Source organism: Salmo salar, chromosome ssa25 (assembly GCF_905237065.1).
Source record: "Salmo salar chromosome ssa25, Ssal_v3.1, whole genome shotgun sequence".
Classification (NCBI taxonomy): domain Eukaryota; kingdom Metazoa; phylum Chordata; class Actinopteri; order Salmoniformes; family Salmonidae; genus Salmo; species Salmo salar.
Genome location: NC_059466.1, coordinates 32,195,511 through 32,222,883, shown reverse-complemented (window position 1 = coordinate 32,222,883; position 27,373 = coordinate 32,195,511). Strand labels below are relative to the sequence as shown.

At 46.3% G+C, this 27,373-nt stretch overlaps 1 protein-coding gene across 4 annotated transcripts in view; it reads right to left on the bottom strand.

Annotated features, from left to right (window-relative positions):
- Positions 1–27,373, bottom strand: part of LOC106586612 (rho GTPase-activating protein 20) — a 57,296-nt gene that overhangs the window by 19,290 nt on the left and 10,633 nt on the right. The window contains exons 1-3 of one of the 4 annotated variants that reach the window (XM_014174087.2): positions 21,818–22,203; positions 17,343–17,428; positions 8,563–8,733 (exon numbers count right to left, since the gene is read on the bottom strand). In XM_014174087.2, coding sequence (XP_014029562.2) covers positions 8,563–8,733; positions 17,343–17,428; positions 21,818–21,916 — 356 coding nt within the window. In that variant the 5' untranslated portion in view covers positions 21,917–22,203. Of the gene's footprint in view, positions 1–8,562; positions 8,734–17,342; positions 17,429–21,817; positions 22,204–27,373 lie in introns of those variants that run through there. The other 3 variants (XM_014174088.2, XM_014174089.2, XM_014174090.2) reach the window with 3 other exon arrangements.

The window sequence follows — 27,373 nt, the reverse complement described above, 5'->3', positions numbered from 1 at the left end:
AAAAAGTCTCATCTCACATGAACGCGCATGAGCGCGCAATAATGAAGTGACGACATCCCAGGGACATCAACTTCCCTTCCTTCTCATCCGGTCTCTGTTCATCATAGACGCTTTAAATAACTTTATAAAGACTGTTGACATCTAGTGGAAGCCATAGGAAGTGCAAAATGAATCCTTTGTCACGGTGTGTTTTATTGGCAATGACTTGAAAATAGTACAGCCACAAGATTTTCATTTCCTGCTTGTATTTTTTCTCAGGTTTTTGCCTGCCATATGAGTCCTGTTATACTTAGAGACACCATTCAAACAGTTTTAGAAACTTCAGGGTGTTTTCTATCCAAATCTACTAATAATATGCATATTCTATTTTCTGGGCCGGAGTAGTAACCTGTTTAAATTGGGTACGTTTTTCATCCGGCCGTGAAAATACTGCCCCCTAGCCGCAACTGTAACGAAGGTCGTATAAAGGGTACCAAGGCGCGGCGTATAGAGTGCTCATATTTACTTTAATGATAACACTAGAACAAAAACAACAAAACGACAGCCAACAGTTCCGTCAGGTGATACTCACAAAACGGAAAACAACTACCCACAAAACCCAAAGGAAAAACAGGCAGCCTAAGTATGGTTCCTAATTAGAGACAACGATAGACAGCTGCCTCTGGTTAGGAACCATACTCGGCCCAACACAAAGAAATACAACACATAGAATGCCCAACGCACACCCTGACCTAACCACATAGAGAAACAAACCCTCTCTCTCAGGTCAGGGTGTGACAAGAACAAATTCTTATTTACAATGACGGCTTACCAAAAGGCAAAAGGCCTCCTGCGGAGACGGGGGCCTGGGATAAAAAATTTAAAATAAAACCAATATGAATATAGGACAAAACACACATCATGACAAGAGAGACAACACAACACTACATAAAGAGAAACCTAAGACAACAACATAGCAAGGAAGCAACACATGACAACACACCATGGTAGCAACACAACATAACATAACAACAACATGGTAGCAACACAACATGGTAGCAGCACAAAACCTGGTACAAACATTATTGGGCACAGACAACAGCACAAACGGCAAGGTAGAGACAACAATACATCACACAAAGCAGCCACAACTGTCAGTAAGAGTGTCCATGATTGCGCGTCTATGAATGAAGAGATTGAGATAAAACTATCCAGTTTGAGTGTTTCTTGCAGCTCGTTCCAGTCGCTAGTTACAGTGAACTGAAAAGAGGAGCGACCCAGGGATGTGTGTATGTTTTGGGGACCTTTAACAGAATGTGACTGGCAGAACGGGTGTTATATGTGGAGGATGAGGGTTGCAGTAGATATCTAAGATAGGGGGGGTGAGGCCTAGGAGGGATTTATAAATAAGCATCAACCAGTGGATCTTATGACAGGTATACGGAGATGACCAGTTTACAGAGGAGTACAGAGTGCAGTGATGTGTCCTATAAGGGGCATTGGTGGCAAATCTGATGGCCGAATGGTAAAGAACATCTAGCCGCTCGAAAGCACCCTTACCTGCAGATCTATAAATTATGTCTCAATCTAGCATGGGTAGGATGGTCATCTGAATCAGGGTTAGTTTGGCAGCTGGGGTGAAAGAGGAGCGATTACGATAGAGGAAACCAAGTCCAGATTTAACTTTAGCCTGCAGCTTTGATATGTGCTGAGAGAAGGACGGTGCACCATCTAACCATACTTCCAAGTACTTGTATAAGCCTAAACCCTCAGAGGTAGTAATAACATTTGTGGGAAGAGGGGCATTGTTCTTACCAAACCACATGACCTTTGTTTTGGAGGTGTTCAGAACAAGGTTAAGGGTAGAGAAAGCTTGTTGGATACTAAGAAAGCTTTGTTGTAGAGCATTTAACACAAAATCCGGGGAGGGGCCAGCTGAGTATAAGACTGTATCATCTGCATATAAATGGATGAGAGAGCTTCCTACTGCCTGAGCTATGTTGTTGATGTAAATTGAGAAGAGCGTGGGGCCTAGGATTGAGCCTTGGGGTACTCCCTTAGTGACAGGCAGTGACTGAGACAGCAGATTTTCTGACTTTATACACTGAACTCTTTGAGCGAGGTAGTTACCAAACCAGGCCAAAGACCCCTCAGAGACACCAATACTCCCACAAGAATGGAATGGTCTACCGTACCAAAAGCTTTGGCCAAGTCAATAAAAATAGCAGCACCGTCTTGCTTAGAATCAAGGGCAATGGTGATATCATTGAGGACCTTTAAAGTTGCAGTGACACATCCATAACCTGAGCAGAAACCAGATTGCATACCAGAGAGAATACTATAGACATCAAGAAAGCCAGTCAATTGATTATTGACAGGTTTTTCCAACACTTTCGATAAACAGGGCAAAATAGAAATAGGCCTAAAACAGTTAGGATCAGTTTGATCTCCCCCTTTAAATAAAGGATGAACTGTGGCTGCCTTCCAAGCAATGGGAACCTCCCCAGACAGGAGAGACATGTTAAAAAGGTTGGAGATAGGCTTAGCGATGATAGGGGCAGCAACCTTAAAGAAGAAAGGGTCTAAACCATCTGACCCAGATGTTTTTTTGGGGTCAAGTTTAAAATGGTGTAAAATAGTCATATGTTTGAGAAATTGAAGTTATAGCATTTTTGAGGTATTTGTATTTTGCGCCACGCGATTCCACTGGCTGTTGACTAGGGTGGGACACAAGCATCCCACCTAGCCCAGGGAAGTTAAGGAGCTCGTTTAGCACCTCGGACTCAGTGACTGCCTGCAGGGAGAAACTTTGTAGATGGGCAGGGGAAAAAGAGGGAAAAGCATCAGGGATAGTTGCATTAGAAGGGGTGAGAGATGAGGAAATGTTGGACGGACAGGGAGGCATGACTGTGTCAAATAGGAATCCTGACTTTATGAAGTGGTGATTACAGAGCTCAGCTATGTGCTTCTTTCAGTAACAACCACATCATCAACATTAAGGGACATGGGCAGCTGTGAGGAGGAGGGTTTATTCTCCAGGTCTTTAACTTCTCTAGGGTAGGAGGCAGTATTTTGACGTCCGGATGAAAGGCGTGCCCGTAGTAAACTGCCTGCTACTCAGGCTCAGAAGGAAGGATATGCATATTATTAGATTTGGATAGAACACACTCTGAAGTTTCTAAAACTGTTTGAATGATGTCTGTGAGTATAACAGAACTCATATGGCAGGCAAAAACCTGAGAAGAATCCAACCAGGAAGTGTGGAAATCTGAGGTTTGTAGTTTTTCAAGTGATTGCCTATACAGTATACAGTGACTTAGGGTTCATTTAGCACTTCCTAAGGCTTCCACTAGATGTCAACAGTCTTTAGAACGTTGTTTCATGCTTCTACTATGAATAGGGAGAGAATAAGAGCTCCTGGAAGTAGATGAGTGAGAAAATGACATGAGCTCAGTGGCGTACGCTCACGTGAGAGTTAGCTGTGTTTCTTTTCTTTTTTGAAGACAAAGGTCTTGTCCGGTTGGAATATTATGGAAGATTTATGATAAAAACATCCTAAAGATTGATTCTATACATCGTTTGACATGTTTCTACGAACTGTAATATAACTTTTTTGACTTTTCGTCTGAACTTAATGTGCGAGCACAGCGCATTTGGAGTACTCGACTGTACGCACAAACAAAAAGGATGTATTTGGACATATATATGGACTTTACCGAAACAAATGAACATTTATTGGGGAACTGGGATTCCTGGGAGTGCATTCCGACGAAGATCATCAAAGGTAAGTGAATATTTATAATATTATTTCTGAGTTTTGTTGACTCCAAAAAATGGCAGGTTTGGTTTCGTGTCTGAACGCTGTACTCAGATTATTGCAAAGTGTGCTTTCGCTGTAAAGTTTTTTTTAAATCTGACACAGCGGTTGCATTAAGGAGAGGTGTATCTATAATTCTTTGAATTACAGATTAATATTTTATCAACGTTTATGATGAGTATTTCTGTAAATTTATGTGCTCATTCACTGGAAGTTTTGGGAGGCAAAACATTTCTGAACATTACACGCCAATGTAAAATGGGGTTTTTGGATATAAATATGAACTTTATCGAGCAAAACTTACATGTATTGTGTAACATGAAGTCCTATGAGTGCCATCTGATGAAGATCATCAAAGGTTAGTGATTCATTTTAGCTGTATTTCTCGTTTTTGTGACGCCTCTCCTTGCTTGGAAAATAGCTGTGTGGTTTTTCTTGTCTAGGTACTGTCCTAACATAATCTAATGCTATGCTTTCGCCGTAAAGCCTTTTTGAAATCAGACAATGTGGTTGGATTAACGAGAAGTTCATCTTTAAAATGGTGTAAAATAGTTGTATGTTTGAGAAATTTGAATTATGAGATTTTTGTTGTTTTGAATTTTCCGCCCTGCTATTTCACTGGCTGTTGGCAGTGTGTCCCGGACGCTAGCGTCCCACATACGCCAGACAGGTTAAGCGTTTTCCAGAACTTCTTGGGGTTAGACCCACAGAGAAGGAACTGCTCCTTAACCTGTTAGGGCTAGGGGGCAGCATTTGCACGTCTGGATAAAAAAAATGTACCCGATTTAATCTGGTTACTAATCCTACCCAGTAACTAGAATATGCATATACTTATTATATATGGATAGAAAACACTCTAAAGTTTCTAAAACTGTTTGAATGGTGTCTGTGAGTATAACAGAACTCATTTGGCAGGCAAAACCCTGAGACATTTTCTGACAGGAAGTGGATACCTGATGTGTTGTATTACCTTTAAACCTATCCCATTGAAAAACACAGGGGCTGAGGAATATTTTGGCACTTCCTATTGCTTCCACTAGATGTCAGCAGCCTTTACAAAGTGTTTTGAGTCTTCTGGAGGGAGATCTGACCGAACAAGAGCCATGGAACGATGATGTCCCATTAGACACCTGGCGCGCGAGTTCATGTTGGGTACCCTCGTTCCAATACGTTATAAAAGAGTATGCATTCGTCCAACTTGAATATTATTCATGTTCTGGTTAAAAAAGGCCCTAATGATTTATGCTATACAACGTTTGACATGTTTGAACGAACGTAAATATATTTTTTCCCCTCGTTCATGACGAGAAGTCCGGCTGGCTTAGATCATGTGCTAACAAGACGGAGATTTTTGGACATAAATGATGAGCTTTTTTGAACAAAACTACATTCGTTATGGACCTGTGATACCTGGAAGTGACATCTGATGAAGAGAATCAAAGGTAATGGATTATTTACATAGTATTTTCGATTTTAGATCTCCCCAACATGACGTCTAGTCTGTATCGCAACGCGTATTTTTCTGGGCGCAGTGCTCAGATTATTGCAAAGTGTGATTTCCCAGTAAGGTTATTTTTAAATCTGGCAAGTTGATTGCGTTCAAGAGATGTAAATCTATAATTCTTTAAATGACAATATAATATTTTACCAATGTTTTCTAATTTTAATTATTTAATTTGTGATGCTGACTTGACTGCCGGTTATTGGAAGGAAACGATTTCCTCAACATCAATGCCATAGTAAAACGCTGTTTTTGGATATAAATATGAACTTGATAGAACTAAAAATGCATGCATTGTCTAACATAATGTCCTAGGAGTGTCATCTGATGGAGATTGTAAAAGGTTAGTGCATCATTTTAGCTGGTTTTATGGTTTTGGTGACCCTGTCTTTGACTTGACAAAACATTACACACAACTCTTGTAAATGTACTGTCCTAACATACTCTAAATTTATGCTTTCGCCGTAAAACCTTTTTGAAATCGTAAAACGTGGTTAGATTAAGGAGATGTTTATCTTTCAAAGGGTGTAAAATAGTTGTATGTTTGAAAAATTTGAATTTTGACATTTATTTGGATTCAAATTTGCCGCTCTTGAAATGCACCTGCTGTTGATGGAGTGCACCACGGGTGGCACGCTAGCGTCCCACCTAGCCCATAGAGGTTAAAGTAACTAACTTTGGTCTTCCGGATAGCCTGAGTGCACTTATTTCTCATTTTCCTGAACGATAGCCAGGGATGAGGTGGGCCGTGGAAGACTATTGCTGTAGCTGCCCGGAGTGTCAAATCACCACCCCAAAAGCACACTTCCGGAACCCGCTGGTTCCCCTACCGATCATCGGAGTGCCATTTGAAAGCATCGCCATGGACATAGTGGGCCCCTGGAAAAAATGGCTCGAGGACACCAGTTCATCCTGGTAATAGTAGATTATGCGACCTGATATCCCGAGGCCATTCCCCTACAGGCGACAGTCTCTAAGGGAATCGTCGGGAGCTGTTCTACCTCTTCAGCCGGGTGGGCATCCCGAACAAGATCCTGACTGACCAAGGTACCGAGTTCATGTCCCGACTAATGAAAGATTTGTGTGTTCTCTTATGGATAAAGCAGATCTGGACCTCTGTCTTTCATCCGGAGACGGATGGGCTCACCAAACGGTTACAGACGATGAGGGAGTGGATGGCAGCCATATGGCCATTGGTAAGGGAACATATGGAGAAGGCCCAGTATGCCCAAGCCGGGGTACCCAGCCCCGAGAGTTCCATGTGGGTGACAAGGTGCTAGTTTTAATCCCCATCACAGAAAGTAAGTTCCGGACAACACGGCACGGGACGTACGAGGTGAAAGAGAAGCTGGGACCCGTAAATTACTGCGAATGGCCGCTGGGGAGACGGAAACCCCAACAGATTTACCACGTGAATCAATTGAAGAGGTGGCACGTAAGGACAGCCTTGGCCGTGTTGTGGACAAAATCCGGGATATCAACTGGTCCCGAGTAATGAGGACCTCGGACTGGCCCAGAAGCAAGCGCTCCAGGAGCTCATCGATCGGAACACCGAGAAGCCGGGCTGAACGACCCTCATTCAACACCACGTCCTCACCCGGCCTGGAGAAACGGTACAAAAGAGGCCACACCGGATCCCAGAGGCACGAAGGAAGGCCGTAAAGCAGGAGGTGGAGGCTATGCTGAGGATGGGAGTCATCGAGGAGTCCCACAGTGCATGGTGCAGCCCCATCGTGTTGATGCTGAAACCGCAATAACTTCCAGGGGTGAACAACATCAGTTTGTTTGACGACTACCCTATGCCGAGGTTGGACAAGCTCATCAACCAGTTGGGAAAGGCCTTCAGCACCCTGGAGCTGACCAAGGGATATTGGCTGGTACCCTTGGCAACATCCTACCGGAAGAAGATGGCATTCTCGACACTGGACGGCTTATACCAATACCGGGTCCTCTCGTTCGGTTTCCATGGAGCCCCACCCACGTTCCAGCGCCTGATGGACAGAGACCTCCAACCCCACCAACAGTACGCAGCAGTCTATTTGGATGACATCATCATCCACAGCCAAGGCTGGGAAGAGCACCTGATGCGCCTCCAGGCGGTACTGGACACGCTCAGACAAGCCAAGTTGACAGCGAATCCCAAGAAATGCAAGCTGGCGTTCGAGGAGGTGGAGTACCTGGGGTATTTGATTGGATGTGGGAACATCAAGCTCCAGGAGAGGAAGGTCCAGGCGGTTTGTGACTAGCCCGTTCCCTGCACCAAGACACAGGTCAAGTCCTTCCTGGGGCTGGCGGGATACTATAGCCGGTTTATCCCCAACTTTGCGGCTATAGCCTCTCCCCTTACCGATCTGACCAGGGCCCGCCTCGCAAAAACAGTGACGTGGTCAGATGAGGCTAAAGCGGCGTTCAGGCGCTTGAAGGAAGCCCTGTGCTCCCATCCGATTCTCGTGAGGCCCGATTTCCAGGTACCGATGCTGGTGCAGACGGATGCCTGCGACACAGGACAAGCCACCAGGGGGAGACTCATCGAGGTCTGGTGACAGATGGAGTCTACATCACGGGGCGGTGGCTCCCTCTGCTGGACGTGTCAGGTCTCGACCGGTCCTTTTCTTTATTGGTTTAAATAAACACCCTTGAAACTGAGGTATAACACTAGTCCGTGTCTGATTTGTGTAAACGTCTAGATCAAACCCCCTGGTCTGCCACAATACATACACATAAATAAACCTATATACTGTACACATGTCCCTGGCTGTGCACACGTGCACACCTCCGATACACACACTTACTCCTTCCTAACTTCCTAGCCTACTATTTTTCACCCATAATGTAATTATAGCCTTCTCCACTGTATGGGTCAGCTCCACCCAGGGGCACGTGATGTTGAATTTAGGTTGGAGAGAGAGGCCCAGTTCTGCTGCCACAACATTTCAGCAACGTTGGCTCAACACCCTGATTGTTGCCTGAAGGTTGTGTTGTGGGTGGGGAGCCCCTCGGGTGCTGATGAGTGGTCTTTGATCTGGGATGGACCAGATGGATTTGATTGGCTGAGAGGTAATTATAGGCTGGATAGGAGCAATGGAGGGATGGAGTAGAGGGAGGGAGAGAAGATGGGATAAGAGAGGAATATGTCTCACAGACCTAGAACGGGTGTTTTTAGACTTGCTGGGGGGAAAAGAGATAAAAACAGCATTCTATCTCCCCCCTCTCTCTCGCGCACACACACACACACACACACACACACAGACAGAGAGAGACTCACTTGGCCTTGGCGATAAGGAGTGTGTCAGTGAAGAGGAAGAGGTGTCTCTCCTGCGTCTGTAAACCGGTCTGCAGCTGGGTGTGGGCGTGGGCCAGGAACACCCTCCATGGAGAGAGGAACGCCTGCACCAGGGGACACTTCTCTGGGCTGACTGGGGACAGGCAGTTCTCCCTGTCAACACACACACAGATCACACACTGTTAGAATAACCAGGTCAACACACAGTAGAGGGGTCATTTCACATTGGCTCCCAATGGGCCAATGGGTCAGGAGGATAACTGTTTGGGATCAGAATGAGAGGAGGTGTGGGTCCCCTGGGTTGTGTTTGTGGATGAACCCTGTGCTCCCAATTCTGGTCATACAATCACACATGCAAAGACACACAGAAGCACACAGATATAACCTCTGTATCAGGTTCAAGGGAAAGATACGTCTTTCTGAATGATGTCAATATCTGCCATGGGCAAGTACAGCAGATGGAACAAGTTGGCCTTTTTCCAGGAACAACGGAAATAGTTGCAGGGCTCTGTCCTTTCCTGTTTACAGCAGGCAGTAAGATCGGATTCTCAGCTCCTATTCGAGAGAATGGCCCTGTACACACACGGGCGCACACACACCCATCATCCTAACCTCCAACCCCAGAGAACTCCCTTCAAACAGTTTCTTCCTAACACTGGCAAGAACCAAAAGCTTGGCATCAAATATCCCTCCACACCCATATTACAGATCTCTTTTGTCATTGACTTGTGTAATTAATCAGTTACGTATTGTAATTGACTAATGGAAGACAGAGTGACTCCGATATGCCTTGGTCTTTATGTGTTTTTAAAATTCTTCCTATTCCAAAAAGAGCGAGTGAACGAGAACCACAGACTAAGGTCTTCAGTTTCCTATTGATTCATTGCTTCTGGATGAGTATTAAAGGCCGAAACCATGATTCAAAACTAGGGTGGAATTTGGAGGAGGGAAAATTGGGAGAGGTTCATACCCCTGGACCCCTGCAAATCCTGAAATATGACCCTAACTAACACCATAACAGAAGACCACTTAGAACAAGCTTCAACGGCTCTCAGGGAGATTATAAAACCATATCACCCCTTCCTTCTCTAACCGCTTTTCTTAATACATAATATATCAAGGAAGTGCCTAAGTCATAGAGTCCACACACACACAGAACAGATTCACATAATATCTCTCTCTCCTTCTATACAGACACCAAACTTCCATATTCAACCCACATCCCTTCCCCTGAACGGTTTACTGGCAGCTGAGCTCCTGTTCCATTGAAGCTGATGGATGACTGGCTAACAACCCCATTGTGTGTCATATAATGTTGATAAATTGGACATAGAGGTAATTTGCATACACACCACATACACGGCCATCTTTGTTGGGGAACAGTCCTGTGGAGCGAGATGTTGACTTTTCAGACACAATGCTGGTTGTTTATTCTCGGGGGGCTCCTGTGGGGTAAGGCCTCTAAGCCCAACCCTGTGAGACAACAGTACAACACAGCATACTAATGTCCCAGCATACCTTTAGGGAGAGAATTGTGAATATTGATGAGCCTGCCATCACTATATCAGACCTAGTAGCCAATCAGAATGCCTAACAAATGGCACCACCCTCTTATCCTGATTATGGTCACACTGGCTTTCCTTGATGTACCCCGCACCTAGAGTCTCTCTCTCTCTCTCTCTCTCTCTCTGTCCCTCTATCTATCTCTCTCTCTGTACCTCTCTCCCTATCTCTCTCCCTATCTATCTATCTCTCTCTCTCCCTCTCTCGCTCTCTCTGACACACACAAGGAGGTGGGGTGTGTCAAGGTTACCGGGGGCTGCATCCAGGAGATGAGGTCACCCTGGTCCAGATGTGTGTGTTGTAACAACCCCCCCCCTGCCCTCGCCCCCCTGCAGTGTGGATGAGAACATCTGTAAGAAGAGACAACCCAGAGGACAGCAGCTGGATGAACAGCTGTCCCTCAGATGCCACACACACACACGAACCCTACCTCATCTCCACACTACGTATGTTCTCTAAGCCCTGTGACCCTCCTGCTCTGTATCCCCAGACAGACACATTACACATCCTTATAGGACACTGTCCCTTTGCTTTGCTCTGGTTAAATTCTGTGTGTGGGTGTTTTCTCTACCATATACACTCCAACAATGAATGGCCAACAGCTCTACTGAGAACTTGAGCTAATTTATTGTCGAGGCCCAGCGTCCAATATCTTTTAATTTATTATCAATTTGTCTGCACCTGTCTAGACCTAAGTAGTGCACTTGACTTCTCTGAGGTGCACAAAAGGTTTAGCAGTTTATGATGACAATCTGAGGAAAAAGTAAATCAATTGTGGCTTAACAAGACCCCTTGGTAAGACACAGGGAGGGAGAACTTTATGTAAATCTCATTGGCTTATGTAACTTTTGAACTTTGACCGGTTTGTCAAACAGTGTGTTTGGACCTAGCAGTGTGTGTGTGTGTGTGTGTGTGTGTGTGTGTGTGTGTGTGTGTGTGTGTGTGTGTGTGTGTGTGTGTGTGTGTGTGTGTGTGTGTGTGTGCAAAAAGGGTCAGCATTAGCTTGACGTCTCCTCCAGACAAACACTGTCCAGGCCAACACCACTGACACTCTGTGAAGTGCTGTGATTAACGGTGCAGTGTGTTTATACATGCGTGTGTGTGTGTGTGTGTGTGTTAGCCATCTTGTCAACCATGGTGAGAGACCTAAGCCAAAGTGCACACTGTACCAATACACTGCTGCCAATATCCATGGTTACGTCTGAATGGAGACGTCACAACTGACAATTGGATTTAAAATCCAAACTTTAGCTGACCAAGAGGACTACACTCACTTTCTCTTTTCCCATCCACCCAACCTTTCTCAAACATACACACTCACACACACACCTGCACACCTCTTCTATTCACAATCTGTTTCCTTATCTAACATGAGTCATCAAGTGTATCCAGTGAGATGGAGTGGACCCCTGTAGCAGGGGAGATGGAGTGGACCCCTGTAGTAGGGGAGATGGAGTGGACCCCTGTAGCTGGCGAGATGCAGTGGACCCCTGTAGCAGACGAGATGCAGTGGACCCCTGTAGCAGACGAGATGCAGTGGACCGCTGTAGCAGACGAGATGCAGTGGACCGCTGTAGCAGACGAGATGCAGTGGACCGCTGTAGCAGACGAGATGCAGTGCACCCCTGTAGCAGACGAGATGCAGTGCACCCCTGTAGCTGGCGAGATGCAGTGGACCGCTGTAGCAGACGAGATGCAGTGCACCCCTGTAGCTGGCGAGATGCAGTGGACCGCTGTAGCAGACGAGATGCAGTGGACCCCTGTAGCTGGCGAGATGCAGTGGACCCCTGTATCAGGCGAGATGGAGTGGACCCCTGTATCAGGCGAGATGGAGTGGACCCCTGTTGCAGGGGAGATGGAGTGGACCCCTGTAGCAGACGAGATGCAGTGGACCCCTGTAGCAGACGAGATGCAGTGGACCGCTGTAGCAGACGAGATGGAGTGGACAACTGTATCAGACGAGATGCAGTGGACCCCTGTAGCAGACGAGATGCAGTGGACCCCTGTAGCAGACGAGATGCAGTGGACCCCTGTAGCAGACGAGATGCAGTGGACCCCTGTAGCAGACGAGATGCAGTGGACCGCTGTAGCAGGGGAGATGGAGTGGACGAATGTAGCAGGGGAGATGGAGTGGACCCCTGTAGCAGGGGAGATGGAGTGGACCCCTGTAGTAGGGGAGATGGAGTGGACCCCTGTAGCAGGGGAGGTGGAGTGGACCAATGTAGCTGGAGAGATGGAGTGGACCCCTGTCACAGGGGAGATAGAGTGGACCCCTGTCACAGGGGAGATAGAGTGGACCCCTGTAGCTGGCGAGATGGAGTGGACCCCTGTAGCTGGCGAGATGGAGTGGACCCTTGTAGCAGGGGAGATAGAGTGGCATCCTGTAGCAGGGGAGATGGAGTGGACCCCTGTAGCAGGGGAGATGGAGTGGACCCCTGTAGCAGGGGAGATGGAGTGGACCCCTGTAGCAGGGGAGATGGAGTGGACCCCTGTAGCAGGGGAGATGGAGTGGACCCCTGTAGCAGGGGAGGTGGAGTGGACCCCTGTAGCAGGGGAGGTGGAGTGGACCCCTGTAGCAGGGGAGGTGGAGTGGACCAATGCAGTAGGGGAGATGGAGTGGACCCCTGTAGCTGGCGAGATGGAGTGGACCCCTGTAGCTGGCGAGATGGAGTGGACCCTTGTAGCAGGGGAGATGGAGTGGCATCCTGTAGCAGGGGAGATGGAGTGGCATCCTGTAGCAGGGGAGATGGAGTGGCATCCTGTAGCAGGGGAGATGGAGTGGACCCCTGTAGCAGGGGAGATGGAGTGGACCCCTGTAGCAGGGGAGATGGAGTGGACCCCTGTAGCAGGGGAGATGGAGTGGACCCCTGTAGCAGGGGAGATGGAGTGGACCCCTGTAGCTGGAGAGATGGAGTGGACCCCTGTAGCAGGGGAGATGGAGTGGACCCCTGTAGTAGGGGAGGTGGAGTGGACCAATGTAGCAGGGGAGAAGGAGTGGACCCCTGTAGCTGGCGAGATGGAGTGGACCCCTGTAGCAGGGGAGATGGAGTGGACGAATGTAGCAGGGGAAATGGAGTGGACCAATGTAGCAGGGGAGATGGAGTGGACCCCTGTAGCTGGCGAGATGGAGTGGACCCCTGTAGCTGGCGAGATGGAGTGGACCCCTGTAGCAGGGGAGATGGAGTGGACCCCTGTAGCAGGGGAGATGGAGTGGACCCCTGTAGCAGGGGAGATGGAGTGGACCCCTGTAGCAGGGGAGATGGAGTGGACCCCTGCAGTAGGGGAGATGGAGTGGACCCCTGTAGCTGGCGAGATGGAGTGGACCCCTGTAGCAGGGGAGATGGAGTGGACCCCTGTAGCAGGGGAGATGGAGTGGACCCCTGTAGCAGGGGAGATGGAGTGGACCCCTGTAGCAGGGGAGATGGAGTGGACCCCTGCAGTAGGGGAGATGGAGTGGACCCCTGTAGCTGGCAAGATGGAGTGGACCCTTGTAGCAGGGGAGATAGAGTGGCATCCTGTAGCAGGGGAGATGGAGTGGACCCCTGTAGCAGGGGAGATGGAGTGGCATCCTGTAGCAGGGGAGATGGAGTGGAACCCTGTAACTGACGAGATGGAGTGGACCCTTGTAGCAGGGGAGACGGAGTAGACCCTTGTAGCAGGGGAGACGGAGTAGACCCTTGTAGCAGGGGAGACGGAGTAGACCCTTGTAGCCGGGGAGACGGAGTGGACCCCTGTAGCAGGGGAGATGGAGTGGACCAATGTAGCAGGGGAGATGGAGTGGACCCCTGTAGCTGGGGAGATGGAGTGGACCCCTGTAGCAGACGAGATGGAGTGGACCCCTGTAGCTGGGGAGATGGAGTGGACCCCTGTCGCAGGGGAGAGGGAGTGGACCCCTGTAGCAGGGGAGATGGAGTGGACCCCTTTAGCAGATGAGATGCAGTGGACCCCTTTAGTAGATGAGATGGATGGACCCCTGTAGCTGGGGAGATGGAGTGGACCCCTGTAGCTGGAGAGATGGAGTGGACCCCTGTAGCAGGGGAGATGAAGTGGACCAATGTAGCTGGGGAGATGGAGTGGACCCCTGTAGCTGGAGAGATGGAGTGGACCCCTGTAGCTGGGGAGATGAAGTGGACCAATGTAGCAGGGGAGATGGAGTGGACCAATGTAGCTGGAGAGATGGAGTGGACCCCTGTAGCAGGGGAGATGGAGTGGACCCCTGTAGCAGGGGAGATGGAGTGGACCCCTGTAGCAGGGGAGATGGAGTGGACCCCTGTAGCAGGGGAGATGGAGTGGACCCCTGCAGTAGGGGAGATGGAGTGGACCCCTGTAGCTGGCGAGATGGAGTGGACCCTTGTAGCAGGGGAGATAGAGTGGCATCCTGTAGCAGGGGAGATGGAGTGGACCCCTGTAGCAGGGGAGATGGAGTGGCATCCTGTAGCAGGGGAGATGGAGTGGACCCCTGTAACTGACGAGATGGAGTGGACCCTTGTAGCAGGGGAGACGGAGTACACCCTTGTAGCAGGGGAGACGGAGTAGACCCTTGTAGCAGGGGAGACGGAGTAGACCCTTGTAGCAGGGGAGACGGAGTAGACCCTTGTAGCAGGGGAGACGGAGTGGACCCCTGTAGCAGGGGAGATGGAGTGGACCAATGTAGCAGGGGAGATGGAGTGGACCCCTGTAGCTGGGGAGATGGAGTGGACCCCTGTAGCAGGCGAGATGGAGTGGACCCCTGTAGCTGGGGAGATGGAGTGGACCCCTGTAGCAGGGGAGATGAAGTGGACCAATGTAGCTGGGGAGATGAAGTGGACCAATGTAGCTGGAGAGATGGAGTGGACCCCTGTAGCTGGGGAGATGAAGTGGACCAATGTAGCAGGGGAGATGGAGTGGACCAATGTAGCTGGAGAGATGGAGTGGACCCCTGTAGCAGGGGAGATGGAGTGGACCCCTGTAGCAGGGGAGATGGAGTGGACCCCTGTAGCAGGGGAGATGGAGTGGACCCCTGTAGCAGGGGAGATGGAGTGGACCCCTTTAGCTGGAGAGATGGAGTGGACCCCTGTAGCAGGGGAGATGGAGTGGACCCCTGTAGCAGGGGAGATGAAGTGGACCAATGTTGCTGGGGAGATGGAGTGGACCCCTGTAGCAGGAGAGATGGAGTGGACCCCTGTAGCAGGGGAGATGAAGTGGACCAATGTAGCAGGGGAGATGGAGTGGACCCCTGTAGCAGGGGAGATGGAGTGGACCCCTGTAGCAGGGGAGATGGAGTGGACCCCTGTAGCAGGGGAGATGGAGTGGACCCCTGTTGCAGGGGAGATGGAGTGGACCCCTGTTGCAGGGGAGATGGAGTGGACCCCTGTTGCAGGGGAGATGGAGTGGACCCCTGTTGCAGGGGAGATGGAGTGGACCCCTGTAGCAGGCAAGATGGGGGTCTTATAACAATACCACCAGTGTGTTCTTTCCAAAACTCACTTCATGGTTCTTGGAAAGCAATGCCAACACACTTTGTCTTTCATAAAAGGGTAGAAGGAGTGCTGGAGGGTGCCATGGTTGTTGAGAGTAATGTGGTAGCATAGGGAAGGACAAGAAGCCATGTTCTGTACCTGCATATGTTCTAGTGTGGACAATGACCATAGTCAATGTACCGTATATAGCTGTCATATAACGCCAGTGGTAGAAGGTAGTAGAGAGGACTCCAGGCTATTAGAAATAATAAGAGAAGTGAAGCTCTGTGTTATAAAACTTTCCATAACAGGAAATCTCCTGCATGACACATGGTGCCTGGTGGCCATGGAAAACGGGGCATTGAATATTGCTAAAACTACGTTTCTAATATCCCCCTCCTCCCATATCTATTTCACTGCTGCAGGCCGGGGTGCTCTATGGAAGTGTGTCCTGTATTATATTGTTCCTCAGTGGGGACTAACCTTAGCCCTGGAGTCGTAAAGCTGGAGCAGGATGAGGAGACTTCTAGATGAGGTGATGGGGGAGGGGGTGACATAAGGGTCTAAGCGAAAGGAAAGAGCGAAAGGCCACACAGCAACTCTGGGCACACACACACATGCTAACACACACTCATTCACACACACACACAGACACACACATACACACACTCTATGGCAGACACAAAGTACCTCCAGCCATGAGGGCAATGACCCATTAAAGCGTCGAAAGTGTTCAGCTCAACACTCCTAAGTGGTCCAGTTTCACACTTAATATGCTCCAACTCAGCCTAAAATCACTGGGTAAGCAGTCAGCACTAGAACACACATAAACATGTCAAACAACAGCAGAACAGGACAAGGTTTCTCTAGCTTCTCTAACACTGGAGAAATGTGTTTGTTTAACGTGTAAACATTTTCCTAGCAGTGCTGTAATTATAATTCAAGTCTCCTGGGGAACTAAATGATTTGTGGGGTGTTCAGCGTGACACATGCTGTTCTCTATTGAAAAATCTAATTTATGAACACAGAGACGCACACGTGAGCACACACACCTCAATCTAAAGACATTAAAAACACGTGAGCACACACACCTCAATCTAAAGACATTAAAAACACGTGAGCACACACACCTCAATCTAAAGACATTAAAAACACATGAGCACACACACCTCAATCTAAAGACATTAAAAACACGTGAGCACACACACCTCAATCTAAAGACATTAAAAACACGTGAGCACACACACCTCAATCTAAAGACATTAAAAACATGTGAGCACACACACCTCAATCTAAAGACATTAAAAACACGTGAGCACACACACCTCAATCTAAAGACATTAAAAACATGTGAGCACACACACCTCAATCTAAAGACATTAAAAACCTTTTGATGGCTGTACTTTAGAATCCCCTTGTCAGAACTAACAATGATGGATAGTGAAAAAGAGGCAATTCTCCCTCTGCATTGGCCTGCAGGGAATGTGCTTTCTCATAAGTCAGGCCAGTGCTGAAAGATGGGAACGATATCACTATGCCCTAGAAAGAGAATAAATCCCCTAGAGTGGATACCAGACCTACTTTCCCTTTCTAAGTCAAAAGTTGAGAGCAAACAATATAGCTGCATCTGGAACAGTGCTTTTTGTTCCTGACCATTCGGTCTGACTCCTGACCCTATGTATGGGCACTGTCTATAGAGACTACACGTAGTGATAGGTAGTAGTTAGTTGAATAGAGGTATCTGACAAGCTGTTACTGTACCTGGACATGCTTCGTGATTTGGTAAGAGCTTTGCTGATGACCAGGGAGGGGGCGGACTGTCGTCGATGGGCCAGGGTCTTCATCTGCTACGGAGAGAAAAGAGGGAGGGAGAGAATACTGTGTTCACTCCAGAATAGGCTATAGTACACATAGTTAGTGAGTCCAGAATAGGCTATAGTTCATATAGTTAGTGAGTCCAGAATAGGCTATATTTCACATAGTTAGGGAGTCATTATTCATATAGTCCACTGTAAGTTCTGCCCCTGAGCAAGGCAGTTAACCCACTGTTCCCTGGGCGCCGAAGACATGGATGTCGATTAAGGCAGCCCGCCGCACCTCTCTGATTCAGAGGGGTTGGGTTAAATGCAGAAGACACATTTCAGTTGAACGCATTCAGTTGTACAACTGACTAGGTATCCCCCTTGCCCTAATTTACTGTAGTCATACTTACAGAGGTCATACCGGAACACACCCTGCTAGTCATAAACCACATCTCTGTCTAGCGGGGGATAAGGAGGGGTGGGGAAAGAAAGAAAGAAAGAAAGAAAGAAAGAAAGAAAGAAAGAAAGAAAGAAAGAAAGAAAGAAAGAAAGAAAGAAAGAAAGAAAGAAAGAAAGAAAGAAAGAAAGAAAGAAAGAAAGAAAGAAAGAAAGAAAGAAAGAAAGAAAGAAAGAAAGAAAGAAAGAAAGAAAGAAAGAAAGAAAGAAAGAAAGTAGGAAGTAGGAAGTGGTTCGTTGCACAATGTTTGCCATCTCTCTCTGTACTGTTGATGTTTCTAGATAAATCATCATCTCTCTCACAAAATCAGGAATTGAGTAGGCCACCACAGAAATGTATGTGAAAAAAAAAACATGTGAATCGTGAAGCAGTCTCTGCCAGTGTCTTGGGTAACATACACTACAAAAGTATGTGGACACCTGCCCATTGAACATCTCATTCCAAAATCATGGGCATTAATATGGAGTTGGTCCCCCATTTGCTGCTAAAACAGCCTCCACTCTTCTGGGAAGGCTTTCCACTAGATGTTGGAACATTGCTGTGGGGACATGCTTCCATTTAGCCACAGGAGCATTAGTGAGGTCGAGCAATGACGTTGGGTGATTAGGCCTGGCTCGCAGTCGGTGTTCAAATTCATCCCAAACGTGTTCAATGGGGTTGAGGTCAGGGCTCTGTGCAGGCCAGACAAGTTCTTCCACACCGATCTCGGCAAACCATTTCTATGTACCTCGCTTTTTGCACTGGGCATTGTCATGCTGAAACAAGAAAGGGCCTTCCCCAAACTTTTGCCACAAAGTTGGAAGCACAGAATCGTCTAGAATGTAATTGAATGCTGTAGAGTTAAGATTTCCCATCACTGGAACTAAAGGGACCCAGATCATTATTCCTCCTCCACAAAACGGTACAGTTGGCACTAAATATTCGGGCAGGTAGCGTTCTCCTGGCATCCGCCAAACCCAGATCTGTCCGTTGGACTGCCAGATGGTGATGCATGATTCATCACTCCACGTTTTTCCACTGCTCCAGAGTCCAATGGCGGTGAGCTTTACACCACTCCAGCTGACGCTTGGCATTGCGCATGGTGATCTTAGACTTGTGCGTGGCTGCTCGGCCATGGAAACCCATTTCATGAAGCTCCCGACGAACAGTTCTTGTGCTGACGTTGCTTCCAGAGGCAGTTTGGAACTCGGTAGTGAGTGTTGCAACCAAGGATAGACAATTTTTACTCCTTCCTAATATTGAGTTGCACCCACTTTTGCCCTGAGAACAGCCTCAGTTCGTTGGAGCATGGACTTTCCAAGGAATCGAAAGCGTTCCACAGGGACGCTGGCCCATGTTGACTCCAAGGCTTCCCACAGTTGTTTCAAGCTGGCTGGATGTCCTTTAGGTGGTGGACCATTCCTGATACACACGGGAAACTGTTAGCGTTTGGAGTGGACCCCTGTGCGTGAAAAACCCAGTAGTGTTGCAGTTCTTGACAGAAACCGGTGCGCCTGGCACCTAATACCATATCCCGTTCAAAGGCACTTAAATCTTTTGTCTTGTCCATTCACCCTGTGAATGGCACACATACACAATCCATATCTCAATTGTCTCAAGGCTTAAAAATCTTTCTTTAAACTGTCTCCTCACCTTCATTGAAGTGGATTTAACAAGTAATATAAATAAGGCATCATAGCTTTCATCTTGAGTCACCTGGTCAGTATGTCATGAAAGAAGGTGTTCTTAATCTTTTGTACACGAAGGTTGGCTTAACAACCTCTTTTCAACGTGCCCTTGAAGTCCGCAAATTCCCTGTTTTACCCTATGATTTCTCACCACATCATTTCATATTGTAAACCTAATCACTATGGAACAAGGTTTAACCCTCAAAGTAGCTCGGTCAGGCTGGCAACCATATTATAACATTGCACAACATGTTACATGATGCTACATGAAGAGCTGCAATTTAGCGGTTGGTTTTACAATTCTTAGACGATGCCATTGCAATGCAGTGGCTAAGCTCAATGAATCGATATCAATAAAGCTATCAGCATTCGTGGATCATAATATTAGATTGATTCACCAAGTGAACTCAATCATGAGGACAAGCTGTATGGAACTTTCCAAAGGATCCTTTTTTCATTGGTTGCACGCATTTAGAGGGCATTGGGGATAAACTGAGAACTTCCTTCATAAAAATATTTGTTATCAGAGAACAGTTTGGCTTGATTCTTCCTACTACAGATGTCGGATCTTAATTCGAGCCAGTTTGCCACAGCAGTAAAATACTCCTGCAGCAACAGGAAATGTGAATTATTATGTGGATTATAATTAATGGCGATTTTTGTTGGGGTTGATACATTTTTTCCAAGTGGAAATCAAGTGGAAATGACCAACTTCAGAAGCCTTTTTAAACCTCAAATATACTACAAATTTAACATGTCCTGTACTGGAGCAGGGTTCCCCAACTAGTGGCCCGAGTACCAAATGTGGTCATTTATGTTCCGGCCCCCGAACTAGAGGTTGATATTTGTATATGACAGAAAATGCATATTGAGTGTGTCAATCATCCCACTGGGCACACACTGTTTGAATCAACATTGTTTCCAAGTAATTTCAATGATATTGAACCAACGTGGAATAGACGTTGAATTGACTTCTGTGCCCAGTGAGATGTGACTTTCAAAGACCACTTCCAATTAGCTCAACGACTTGCTTCTTTGCACTCCAGTAAAACTATTGTAAAGGCAAGCTTTCCACTGACCTCATACCTTCAAAGTGCAGTTACATATTCCAAACAGGAGTAGAATGGAGGCGCTGTTTACTAGAACTTAATTTCATTGATTAATTGTTCTGGGCTCAGAATGTATTATCAGCAATAGTAAGGCAACGCGTTTATTGACATAGCATACTATACTACAGATATGTGTTAGGATTGTAGGGAAATAAGTGTACATACAACGCCGCAGAGTAGCTGTGTTGAAGGCAACATCGTGATATTTGCACTGAAACTGAAGCTATGTTGCAAGTCTAAAGCAATATTTATTTCATGAATTATGTGAATAATTTATGCAAATGAACATTAACAAAACTAAATGGGATTGTATGCTGAGTGGGGCGACGGATGGGCCAGACAGTAGGTAAATCCATTGACTCTGCTCCCAGTGCGCACGTACTGTAGCCGCTCAAGCACAGCGTGACTTGTCTGTCCGGTGACAATTCTTCCCTATTGACTTGTGATCTGAGAGCAGATTATCAGCATGTTGCATAGCTCATTTGCTTCCATATTTTAAACATTACCAATCTGTATCTCATCAAACCTTGAGAAGGAGACACAACTGTCACAGAGGAAATCGAATATAGATGAAAATAAATCGATGTGAAACATTTTGCCGAATATGCTATCTTTATATATTTTATCTAGGTATATGCAGCAGGTGGCAAGGCATAATTTTACACATGGATTTCCACAAACTGAATAACATTTAACCGAATCAATTTTAAATATGCCTGCATTAACTTTTTTTTCTTAGAACGCATTAGTAACCATAATATAATTATCCAGCAGCTGTCTAATATTATGAAATACACAAAAAAGAAACACTAGTAAGTATGAAATAATATTAAAGGTTAAAGCGCAGGAATCCATCCCTGAAATCAAGTGGCACAAAGAGAAGACCCAGATTGAACAAGCTGGAAATGTAGACGATTACATACTGGTCATATTTGAAGCTGAGGGTAACGCTCAATAGCATCTGTGAATAATGCACACAACCTAAATTAGGCTGGAAGCCAAATTATCATATCAATTCCCATTTAGCCTATACTTCGCCAACAATACAACATGCATGGCATGCTACCTGGCGATAGACGATATAGAGCAAGTAGAAAACCCAATGACAAACCCAAAAGAAGACCAATACTATCCCCCTCACTACATAATGGCACAATAATACGTTATAATGCTAATAAAAAATCCACAATTCTCTAGTTACCTTTTTGCTGTCTGGTAGCGCGCAGAACTTGCTGTTCCCTGTCAAAGAGCCAGACCTATTCTGTCCGATAGTTCCCTGCTGGGGAGACATGGTTTCCATCAAGGCTACTACAGTAGATCGACACCGAGACTGCTGCCTGCTGCCTCAGACCACAGCGCACGTATTCCTATTCCCATTGCATCCAAAATTATCCAGCGACAGGACCAAACGAAGAAAGAGACAAACCGGTGGGAAATCCCCCATTCACGCCAATAGAATGGATAAAAAGGAAACAAAACGCGTTAAATAAACCTGGACTGAGTTCTTTACTGACAGCTCACAGAACGCACTAATAGACAATCCTCTCTCGTCCCTGTCAACATTCGGTCTGAAGCGCAGCAGTAGTTTCGGCTCAAATCCAGGGGTGCATTCATTTCGTCAATTCAGTTTCAAAACGTTTTGCAACAGAAACAGTTTACTCCAAACGGAAACCGTTTTGAAACTAAAACGAGAGTTTCTATTGGACAAATGCAGATACATCCCTTAGGCTCTTTCGTTCGTAATGAATACACCCCATGTTTAAATGTGCCTCTACAGCCTGAACTGAAGGAGGTCCTAGCGCCGCTGGGTTCCTAACCTGAAAATTAGCACTAATTGAGGTGGTAACAGCTCTAGCTCAGGAATTACATGAAAACAGTTTGCAGACTGGGTGAAGGAATGTTCTCTGCATGCCAAAAATAACATGAATAATGTTTAAAAAAATCCAAGGCATGATTTTTCTCCATAGCCATGAAACAGTCCACCCCACTGTATGCACACCCAACGGAGTGTGTGAATATACACTACCGTTCAAAAGTTTGTGGTCACTTAGAAATGTCAGTGTTTTTGAAAGAAAAACATTTTTTTTTTGTCCATTAAAATAACATAAAATTGATCAGAAATACAGTGTAGACATGGTTAATGTTGTAAATGACTATTGTAGCCCTCTTCACCCACCCCCTTACTATCAAGTTGATGGTATAGAATTGGGGCATAACTTTGACCCTAGACCTGATGACACACACACACACACACACACACACACACACACACACACACACACACACACACACACACACACACACACACACACACACACACACACACACACACACACACACACACACACACACTTCTCAGAGAGGGGAGAAAGGAAAGGAGAGGAGGGGTGAGGTTGGCCTTGCTGATAGACTGGAGGTGACTAAAGGTTTAGAGGTGGTGGTTGAGGGTTTGGGCAGAGAGGAGACACTGGGATCCGACAGACAGGCAGCATCCACTTTGGGAATTTGAATCCTCCACTCTGGGAATGGGAATCCTCCACTCTGGGAAGCTCTGACTCCCTGTCTCAGTCCCAAAAATAAGGAAATGTTTCCCTTAAGGATTCCTAGTCTAAATCCCCAGTGACAAACACCGGGAAGAAAATGAAAGGCGGAAATTTCAACATTACTCTGCCACAGTCGCTACGCCTCTCTTGGTCTCTTTAGGTTTCTCAAAACATTAGTCATGGGAGATTTGGAAGAGAGAGTTGTAGAGACAGACAGAGGGTGAAATTGAGAAATGAAAGAGAGGGTTCATGATTGAAGTGACCATAGAGGTGGCAGAGATACACAAAAGAAACAACTATGGGTTACCATGGGTTAGCCTCTTATAGACAGGCATATATAGAGAGAGAGACCTACAGAGAGACGGACAGATAGAGGGACACGGGGAGGCAGTCTGACCGACAGTATTAGACAGAGACACAGAGGGACAGACAGTCAGAAACCCAGGGACAGTCAGACGGTCTTAGCCTGTCTGCCTTTCACATCTGCTCTCCTATGGACACACACACACGCCCCTCCCCCAGCTAATCTGAGGAACTAAATTACCCAGAGAGCTGACTACCCTAACAGCTGACTTGTTGGTAGAGAGCATCGATGTATGTGTGTGTGTGTGTGTGTACGTGCGTGACCAGAGAGGACCGGTTTAAGTTGTCCCCTAGGGGTGGAATGGTTTTGGTTTCACAGAGGGCTCAAACTGGTGTTAGAGAGGAGATGGATAAGCTGAACAGGGGATATGTTCATAAGACCCAGGACCCATTGTGCATGTGATGATTTAGTTGACTAAATGTGAGCCAGGGGGTCGTATGTTTACTATAAGAGAGTAGCCTCTGAGCCACAGAGTGGAATTAACCAATTAATGAGGTAATGGAATAATTGGTTTTGGGACATGTATAGGCTTGAGCAGGGTAGGAAGTAAATGGGCTGGGATGCACTGGAAAGTTCAGGAAATGCCCTCTAAATTGCTATTGCTACACAAAACAAAGCTGTCGCCCTACATATCTGTTCTGGCATGTCACTGACAGCAGAGCAACCACAAAGGTTTTCATCCAGCCAGTTATGCATGACCACACTTGTTCTCTGTTAGGACAGTCCAGACAAGTAGCCAACAAAGGCAGGCTAATGTTGACCATTTAAAAGAAGGAGGATAGTGGAGGAAAGTGTTTATGTGTGGCAGGCTGGTTTATCACTGGCAGTGGCTTTGTTAGTCAGCGCTAATGTTTACACTGTGAGAGCCGCGCTGTGTATGTGTGTGTTTGAGCTGCTATCAGTGCCAGGGACCTCTTATCGTCCTCTCAGGGGTTAAGGGTCAAGGGTCAAGCCCTGCATTCCAGAAAGGGTCAGAATCATTAGATGAAGGTCACCACTGACTTCACCCAGAGGACAGACGGTGGAAGGTTTGGTGAGGTGGTCATTAGGCTGAGTGGTTGGCTGAATGCATCCATAATTTTTGGTAAAAGAACGCCAGGGTTAGTTAACTAACAAACTTTATTCTAACTGAATGAGTGAAGACCATGACTAGTTAAATAGTTGAATCAGTTGTGTTATAGCTGGGCTGGAACAAAAGCCTGCACATACTATGGATACAGTATATCAAAGTGAATGTTACATATAGCTACATATCACACTGCCTTGGTTGCCCCACGGTGATTACCAAGTCCACAACCTCCTCCATAGGTTGAAAGGTCACCAGAGGTCAGATTAGCATCCAGCAAGTACAGGGTTGTGTTCAGTACAACAGAACTTGGTGCAACGTTGAATTGAATGGAAACGGTAGTATACTGAATGACCAGTTGAAAAACGTGATTTTGGTGGCCCAAATGCAGTTACCATATGGTGGGCAGCATGACTTTTTCGATTTCCAATGGTCACGCCCATCTTGATCAGGCTACATACACCTCACCACACCCACCAAACGGGATTAAACACAGCTCAAAGGCTGTTAAAGAACAGTGCGCACCATTCGTTCAGTACAAACCGTCACCCGACATAGCAAACGTTGAAGCGAACTGAACGCACCCCAGGACACAGAAGTCATGTGACCTGTTAGAGGAATGTTCAGAGGGGTCAACAATCCTGTCGCAAATGGTTGAGGTTGTGTTACAAAATGACCTCATCTCAGCATGTGAACTTGTGTGAGAGTTATGTGAACGGAACTGACTTATATGTACAGAAACAACATCCCTCAAAAACATATATTTAGGACATGTTTTGGCACGGTGCATAACTCTGCTGTGAAATCACTGGTAGAGGAATACATACAGCAGGACACATGGTGCTATGTACAGGACAGGAGCAGAAAGAATCACGTTCAATTGTGAGGGAGCGGTTCTGAAGGTTTGTAATTTTACGGGATTCTGTTCCGTTGTGGGTTTGTTAACCAGCGAGAGGAGAGGGAAGGCGTGGTTTGGTTGATATTAAAAGGCATGGTGTGTATGTGTTTTAATGAGAGTGCACAGCAAGCCTTGCCCATTCACTGTGCAGGGACAGAAATAAACTTGGATGTAGAATTACAGTGTTGAAGCTTTTCCATTTTCAATCCCAGAACCAACCCTCTCCAATGTAATTACGCATGCACGCACAAAACAAACGCATGCACGTACACACGCACACATACAGTACATACACACACACCTGGACAGAGGATCCTCTCAGCTCCTCAGCAATATTTGTAGACTGTTTATAACTTACAGAACTGAATATGTCTAAATTTGCTTATCCTCTAATTATAGAGACACTGCCCAATTAACCCTTTACTAAGCCCTGCCCCCCTTGGTTACTGTTGCAACATTGGACAACATTTTCCCAGGGAGACCAATTCCCCATTCAACCACTGGCGAAATGCCCTCAAAATGATCTCAAACTGTGTTTATAATACAAAATGAAATTAAACACAGACTACCCCTTGATAATCAGGAAACTCTTGGGTATGTTGTGGGGGACTGTCATTACAATTGCATCCCTGGAACCTGGTAAACTGATGTTTGTAGTGTAGCTAAACATTGAATGGCTCTGAATTCACTGTCAGCATGCAGTCTACGCTATAACAACTTTTGGAGCTAACTAGTATCCTGATGTTGACAGCAGATGGGAGTTGTATTCATAACATTGCTAAATTAAATAGCTAACATTCATTTTCAGAAAACAAGTTATATTAAGTGGGCAGCTAGCTAGCCTTAGCAATGTTTGGTGGTCAAATGAGACGGAGCTAGCTAACCAGCTGAGCTAGCAAACATATCATTTTGGATTACAAAATTACTCCACGAATTAAGGAATCGCAGAAGCAAGTACTCAAGTACTTTTTTAAAAGAAAACTCTGTTTGTATGCCACCTGTAAATAACAATAAAATTGTTAAATTACGAGCCTAGTTGGTTTAGCCACATACAAAGACAGGAACCTTCCCACTATCCATGATTGGCTGAGATAATGGATGGGCTGGACATCCCGAGAGATGAGTTCGGATTGGTCTGCCATGTACCACGCTTCTGTCTATTGTCACGCCCTGGCCATAGAGAGGGTTTTATTGTCTATTTTGGTTAGGCCAGGGTGTGACTGGGGTGGGCATTCTATGTCCTTTTTTCTATATTTTGTATTTCTTTGTTTTGGCCGGGTATGGTTCTCAATCAGGAACAGCTGTATATAATTGTCTCTGATTGGGAGCCATACTTAGGCAGCCTGTTTTCCTTTGGGTTTTGTGGGTGGTTAATTTCTGTTTAGTGTTGCTTACCTGACAGAACTGTTCGGCTGTCGGTTTTTGTTTGTTTGTTTATGTGTTCTCAGTACAATAAATACATGATGAGCACTCAACATGCTGCGCCTTGGTCTACTCCCTGCAACAGCCGTTACATCTATAACATCTATAACATGGAAAGGAAATCCTTTCTAACGTGGCTATTTTGAAAGATATCACAAAGAACTACACAAGTGTTGTTAATGCTCTCCACTTTCTGGAGGACTGAGTTTTGATATCAGTGGAATGCCCGGAGGAAGCAGAGTATGATAGCAAAGGAGATGGAGAAAATTCTAGCATTTGATTGCAAATCATTCAGAGGGAGTCAAAAAAAGAACACATAGAAGAAGGCTGTTGTATAAAACACCTGTCTCTGTAAGGAGAGACGCCGGGGACAAGAAGCAGGTACAGGGAGTGAACATTTAATGAATAACGGACATGAAACAGAACAGAAACAGAATACGGATAGCGTCTGGACAGGGGAAACG